The 7,292-nt window shown below is 49.8% G+C and overlaps 2 protein-coding genes across 2 annotated transcripts in view; one reads left to right on the top strand and one right to left on the bottom strand.

The window, feature by feature from the left end:
* Positions 1–220: 220 nt before the first annotated feature.
* LOC127008081 (ras-related and estrogen-regulated growth inhibitor-like) overlaps positions 221–7,292 on the top strand; it is a 24,880-nt gene continuing 17,808 nt past the window's right edge. Inside the window, exon 1 of the mRNA XM_050879640.1 lies at positions 221–642. The gene's annotated coding sequence lies outside the window, so the exon portion shown is untranslated. The remainder of the gene's footprint in view (positions 643–7,292) is intronic.
* LOC127008080 (uncharacterized) lies at positions 1,249–3,062 on the bottom strand. The gene has a single exon (XM_050879634.1). The coding sequence runs from the start codon at positions 2,612–2,614 to the stop codon at positions 1,499–1,501; it is 1,116 nt and encodes a 371-aa protein (XP_050735591.1). The 5' UTR covers positions 2,615–3,062; the 3' UTR covers positions 1,249–1,498.

Raw genomic sequence — 7,292 nt, 5'->3', positions numbered from 1 at the left:
CCTAGGCCTTGATATTTTATCCATTTCAGAAACATGACTTCTGCAAACACTTCATTGGCAAACAGTTTGAAGCAGAGGACGAAAAATTGAAACGATAGTTGGCAATTTGATCCAAAGAACCAAACAAAAGAGCGACGCGCAGCGCTTTCGCTCACTATGCAGCCATGCTGTTGCGCTCGCCAACTTTATCATTAATACGGCAGGAACAATGTTTTCTCTAGATATGTTCAAATCAGAAATTAATCAAGACATGCAGACTTTATTGACTTGAAAACTAATGGAAGTCTTTTGCTGGATCTGAGAGAAGGAAAACTGATTCGCGGTTCACTTCATTAGTGCTGTGGCGAGACGTGTAAGGCAATCGCCACCGTCCTCTTTCCTCGTCCGTTCATTACACTTGTGATGTGATTGGTGAAAGATACGTGACTTCGCGTGCTGGTGAACAGCTAAAAGTGCCCATCTGGACGGCAGGGTGAGCCGCACAGAGATAAGATTCAATTGTATTTTGCCAGAGTCATGGCGGTGTGAGTTTGTTTACATCGCTGGCTCTCCTTGCCTTGATGGCAACTGTGATCTAAATGAAGGATGAATGGTGACTTCGCCTGGTTGAGGAACGCTAAGGTGACGCACGAAGATGAAAGGGTAAGCCACACAGTGCAAGCGTAAGTTCAAATGTGTCGATGGTGTCAGAATCTTCATGGCTGTCCTGTGTCGTCTGGTATGTGTGTGTGTGTGTGTGAGAGAGAGAGAGAGAGAGAGAGAGAGAGGTCTCCCCTCTTTATCGTTAAAGTGTGTATTGGGTTGTTCTACGCCTCTCTAACTCACTGTTGTGGATGTCGAGGTAAATCACTGTGCGTGTGTTGAGGGGACTCTAGTCAGTATTACATGACACTGTGTTCTTGTGGCGATGGGTTATTTATTTACTTGTGAAACGTAATTACTGGCGACCATTTGCTAATTTGATGTTGGGTGGTCGGAGGATTTTATCCTCATAGTTTTCTATCGTTGTCACGTCAACTTAGCAGTGACATTGTTTTCGTGCAACAAACACAAGAAGTAATGAAGTGCTTGCGTAAATAATGTCAGAAACAGTGAGCGAGAGGCAGGCAGTATTGAGCGGCGTGAGGCAGGAAGCCCCGCGGGGCAGCCAAGGCGGCGTGTGCCAGGAAGCCCCGTGTGGCGGCCTCGGTGAGGGAGGAAAAGGGAAGGTTTTGTAGCAAGATTGTAATAGGTTAATAATATTATGTGTATCCATAAATTTTATTGTTTTACTATTTTTTTTCATGTTCCTGGCGGTGCACTGCGCTGTGTTGCAGCAATACGCCAGCCTGACGCTGCGACACAGAATACGCGCCAAAGTGCGGTATCCACCAGGAGGGGCGGGTTGCATTTGTTTAATCCTGACACCATCGTTCGGGGTACTTTGACTTGGCCCGTGACCCTACACTCAGTACCGAGCGGCCATATCAAAGCAGTTGCTGGGGAGCGGGGCTTCAATTCAGTCATGAAGGAGATTAAGGTACGGTAGCATTGTAGGGGGCACTGGCAAGGCTGCGGTGCCGTTCGGCAGAGCCCAGAGTGCGGCGAGTGACCGCCGGAGGCTAAACCGTGCCCAGTGGGCGAGGGAGGGCGGACCGCCCAGCAGGCCAGCGGTCACTACGCGGGGGTGTAGAACCTCAGGGTCATATGGCAGGAAGCGGTCCCCCGTTGCCCGCAGCAGCAATCGCAGCACGCTCACCTCTTGGGCGGGGAAGGTGACGGGATGACTAAAAAAGCAGGGGCACAGGGCCGCGGGACAGGAGCAGGGATCTCGCTGCCCCATGCACGCCCGCGCCAGGGTTGAAAGCCGCCGTAGCGATAACAGGAGTGGACACATGACCCCGCCTGTAGCTGGCGGCGCCCCATGCTGAAGCAGCAGCAGCACCGCCTCTTTGTCTCCGGCCTGCACGGCAGCGTAAAGAGGCGACGCACCTTGCAAGGTAGGCAGGGGCGATAGAAGAGGAGTCAGTGGGGGTCCGGCGGGCTGGGGCAGGCTGAGGCGTGCGGTGCGGGCGTGGTCCAGGAAAAAGACAAGACGAAGACGTGCTTGCTCGGGCGTGTCGTCGTCTGGCCTCCATGAGCTGAGGAGTCGCGACACCCGTGGGCCCAGCACGGCGGGTGCCACCAGGCGGTCCAGGCCGCCTTCACAGGCATGCAAGGCCGCTAGCAGCCGTGCCACCACCGCGCTATCTGCTGCCTCCTGCTGCATCGCCACGGCCGCTGCCACATACAGGATATTATGGAACTTGCCGAGGCGACACACTCCGCCGTTATCGGCAAGGCTCCCCGCGTGGTAATCCAGCGCCGCCGTCAGCAGGGCGGAGGCGGCAACCGGTGGGTCCTCGTCGGCCTCCACCAGGGTAGTGAAGGCGTCAGCCAGCTCGTCGCGGCGCCGGCGGGAGCTGAGGCAGTCTCGGGCATAGCCGTTCAGCAGGGTGTGTAGCACGTGGCTGTCCACCAGCAGGCCACGTCCACTGGCCGCGCCTGCCAGCACGGCTGGCCACAGCTTTTCTAGAAAGGGTGAGTCTTCCCTGCTCCTCGGACCCCATCCCAGCACCAACCCGCGGCCTGCCATACCCGTCCGGCCTCCCCTTCGACGTTAAGCTTGCTGCTACTGCTGCCGCCACCTGCCACTTTTTGCTCCTTACTGTAACCCTGTGTGGCACAGCCTGCGGAGTGACCCTCACTGTGAGGTGGTCGGAGTCTCAAGCCCTTCAGGTGCATCTCCTGCCTCCACCCCCACACACCCTTCTGATTTCCCCTCACATTAATCTTCCCCTATCTGGTCCTCCCTCCATGATCACACGTCACCCTTTTGACACGGGCGTCACCCCAGGGCACGCCGCCGCACACACATTATGTAACGCCCCCCCCCCCTTCCCCCCCTCCCCCCCGATGCACCGTCGCTGCATGTCCCCAAACCCCGATCAAGCGAGAGGCCCATTCTGTCACCGATGACATCCCAACACTTTATTTCCCTCCGCCGGCATTGGTACTTCCTGTTCGCTGTGTGTGCTTTATTCGCACAGTTGTCAACCATTAGAGGCAGTTACACTAAATGATGTGTGTCACGCAGAGTATTGTTCCGTCCAAACAAGACAGGCAAAGGGAAGCCCTAGGTGTGTGTGTGTGTGTGTGTGTGTGTGTGTGTGTGCGTAATGCAAAGCAGAAAACCTATTAGTTTTATAATTTATTACTGTTAAATAAGGGGGGTTGCATTTTTATTGGATTCAGTATACTCCCTAAAATATGCATTATGATTCTGATGGACATGTTTCAGGTTCCGGAAAAAATGCAACATCTAACGTATTTATAAGGATTGTGTATAAATACTTTATCCAATAAATCAGCAGTTTCCAGGATACAGCGGCGATGAGTTTAATTCTTCACGAGCGCGAGACAGAAGCCGCCATTGGCTGTGAGATAACTGTGTTCGCAGCAGAGAACACCGGCCGCTGCTGGAGGGTACGCGGGCGAAACAAAAAAAAAAGGATTCAAGAGTTAATGATTTTCGATCCAATGGTAAAGGTTTTATGCCGTACAGCAACTCTCTATTAACTACCAAACAAATCAACAAGAAACACCGATAAAACGTGTAGCTACTTGTAGAAAAAACTAGCTGTTTTACTGAAATTATTTCCTTTAATATTGTGCCAAACTTATTTTCACTAACATAATGTTGTAACGCTATTATTGTTTTCAGGTTTTCCACGTGCAATATTGCGTTTGTTGCAAGAAAACTCCAATCTTGGATTTTTTTCAGATTTGTTCCCTCGATATGTTAGACAGTAAAGCGTACGTAAAGTTTGTATTGTTAAAAGAAAAAAAAAAAGAGAGAGAGAGAAGACGGTGAAGTGGCTAGCGACGGTCCGGTCCGTTTTGGTTTTATTTGATCGACGGACTCAGCTGCATCAAGTATTAACTAGTAATCGTTAAACGTTGCATTCTGCCTTCATGGGATACTTCCTTAACTTACTCATTTGTTTCTGGACTCGGCTCATCTTGCCCCCGTGTTCAGGTCGTTGGTGGCTCCTCAGCTTCATGAATGTTTTACTCTTTTGGCGGGCAATTAAGAACAACGGCGCGTCTCTACATATTATTATCTAATAAAAATCTTGTAGGCAAACATTATGAACAGACAGTATAGCAATCACGCACTTGTTACTGTTGAAGCTCACCACTCCATGCTGTGAAAAAATCCTCTTGTTCCACGCGAGCAAGAGATAGCTTTGAAATAATTATTGTTTTTCCATCTAAATAAGGCAACATATTAAAAGACAATTGCCCTGCTCTTGTCCGCTGCTCTAATACTCCTGTGTGCGTTCTCCTCCCTCTGGCTGATCTTCACGGGGCAGGAGAGGGATTTACATAGATTTACATAGAAAATCAGACCACACAGACCCCATGGTCCAGACTAGGTGATCTGTCCTTAAACCTAAGTGATTCTACATTAATCAGATGGCTCCAAAACTTTGCATTTCTACTCTAGGTAACATTAAGTTGAAGGAAGTGTCGGTCGAGCTTGTTTTTAAAGGAATCAATCGTGTTACACTGGACCACTGAAGGTGGGAACTTATTCCATTCTCGCACTACAACGTTGGTGAAGAAGTATTTGGTGCAGTCTGAATTTACTTGTCTACATTTAAGTTTTGTGCCATTATTCCTCGTTCGCAAAGTGTCATCGATCATAAACAATTTTGATTTGTCCACATTCGTAAATCCATTAAGTGTTTTAAAACATTCGATCAATTTTCCTTGGAGGCGACGTTTCTCAAGAGAGAACATGTTAAGGGTGGAAAGCCTCTCGTCGTAGGATTTGTTGTGCAAGGAAGGAATAATTTTTGTTGCCCGACGCTGAACACCTAATTTAGCAATGTTCTTTGCATGGTGGGGAGACCAAAACTGTACCGCATATTCCAGAGAGAGAGAGAGAGAGAGAGAGAGAGAGAGAGGAGGGGGGAGGGCGTTGTTATTAGGGACACGATGGTTATTCACGCCATCGTTGGTTCTTTCTCTGCTCTTAATTATCTTTCTTATGACGTTTTTTCTTATTTGCCACCCGTTTTCTTTACTACAACCCCCCCCCCCCCCCTCTGTTTCTCATCCCCTCCACCACCATCTCCCTGTCTTCCAATTTCCCCCTCCTGCACACACACACACACACCCCAAAAAAATCCCCTCTCAGTTTCTCATCCTCTCGACCTCCATCTTCCAATAATCCCTTTCCTCCCTCCCACACCTTCCCTTGCAAAGAAGTGCGCAAAGGGAAAGGAGAGCTGAGTATATCATTGAAATAGGAAGCGAACATCATGTATTAGGGAACAGATAAAGGTCAAAGATACTCAAATGACAATTAAGAATTCTCAGTGGAGGTTCTGGGTGTTACTGGAAGGGGAAAAGTTGGAAGGTTAGAGAAAGGAGGTGTAGGGGCAAGGAGATGTTGGTAATATCCATAAAACTGATTGACAACTAAAGTGACAGATTGCCAGCCCAGGAATTGAAGAAATCACGGCGAATAAAACAAGTAGATATGAAATTTGAGCATTCACCAAAACAGGATAGAGTAGTGACATCAGACAGAAGGAGGTGGAGGACGAATGGAAAGGTTTTTGTCGTGCAGTGGAGTAATAATGGCTGAGGAGGAGGATTATAAACCTTGAGATGACCCCCCTCCTTTTTTTTTACATAAAAGGAGACAGTTGAAGGGCGTGAAAAAAAAGAAAACAATAATGAAAAAAAAGCCCGCTACTTACTGCTCCCGAATAGAGTATCCCTCTCCCTTCTCTCTACAGCATCACTTGTCCCTTCGTCTTCCAACATTTTCCAGCCCCTCCCCTCCCGTAGCACGTTCTTTCCCCCTCCCTCTTGTACTCTTCCAACTCTTCCCCTTCCAGCAACCCATCCCTTTACCCAGTACCCTCTCTCCCCACCCTTTTTGTCTCACTTCCCCCTTTCCTTTCCAGCACTCTTTCCAGACCCTTCCCTTACAGCATCTCTCTCTCCCTCCTCCCCCTGTACTCTTTCAACTTTTCCCCTTCCAGTAACCCTTTCAGTATAGCCCTTTACATCCAGTACCCTCTCTCCCCCCAGCCCCTTTGTCTTACTCCTTCCTCTTCAAGACAGTTTCCATCTCCTTCCTTTCCAGCATCTCCTTGCCCCTACCCCTCCTTTCTCTAACCTTCCAATTTTTCCCCTTCCAGTATAACACCCAGTGCCCGCTTTCTCTTCCCAGCCCCTTTGTCACAACACCATGCCAGTTCCAGCTTCGTCCTTACTCAATCTTTCCCTGTCTCTTGGCATTCCTTCGCCTCCAACTTCTTTCCTGACCCAAGATCCGTACCCTCAGCTTGACCGCTCCTACCCCAGGGCTCTTGCTTGCGGTGGTAGTGCGTGTGTGTGTGTGTGTGTGTGGTGAGACGCCGGGTGGGGGACAGGGGCAAGGGGCGGGGAGAAGGGAGGGGACGCATTACCACACACACACACACGCCGCTGGTTACCCACACTACACCCTGACACACGCAGCTTTACCCCCAAACCCCGCCGACATATACCGTTTCACCTCCCCTCCCCGCCCTCGTTCCTCCCTTCCTCCTTCCCTCACCCCCATCTCAATCTTGTAGAACGTGTATACCTCTCCAACACGATCCCCTTTCCTCCTCCTCCCTCCTTTTTTTTTTCCTTCCCCTCCTCTTTCCTTTATCCTTTCTATCTGAAGAATATGAATACCTTCCTCTCCAGCAAACTACTCTTGCATTCAACATTCTCCTTTCCTCTCTCTCCACTTAGCCTATTTTCTCCCCCTCCTTTTTTTCCTTCACCACTCTCTCTCTCCCTCTCCCTTTCCCTTTCTGTAGACCATGAACAAGTAGGCTACACCTCCCCAGGGACACCAACGCCCTTCCTTCTTCCTCTTCCTTACTCTCACCATCTCTCAACCTCCGCCCCTCTCCCTCCCCCTTTCTCTAAAACAAGTGCCACCCCTCTCCACCAGTTTTTCTCCCCTCCCCTTCTCCTTCCAAATCATGTATCAAGAAACGTATTAACATCCCCCCTCCTCTCCCTTCACCCCATACTCCACCACCACCACCATCACAACATCAACAACAACAACGCCAGACAGACAAGCGGACGTGGTGCTGGTGCGGTAGACGGAAAAATAAGACGTCGGGACCTGTTTACTGCAAATGGGGAGAGAGAGAGAGAGAGAGAGAGAGAGAGAGAGAGAGAGAGAGAGAGAGGACAATGGTTGGCCT

Source organism: Eriocheir sinensis, chromosome 37, assembly GCF_024679095.1.
Source record: "Eriocheir sinensis breed Jianghai 21 chromosome 37, ASM2467909v1, whole genome shotgun sequence".
Taxonomy (NCBI): Eukaryota; Metazoa; Arthropoda; class Malacostraca; order Decapoda; family Varunidae; genus Eriocheir; species Eriocheir sinensis.
Note: the sequence above shows the minus strand (reverse complement) of the source record. Positions and strands in the feature narration are given on the sequence as shown.

Coding starts and splice junctions, on each gene's coding strand:
- LOC127008080 (XM_050879634.1), bottom strand. CDS start 2,614: ATGGCAGGCCGCGGGTTGGTGCTGGGATGGGGTCCGAGGAGCAGGGAA.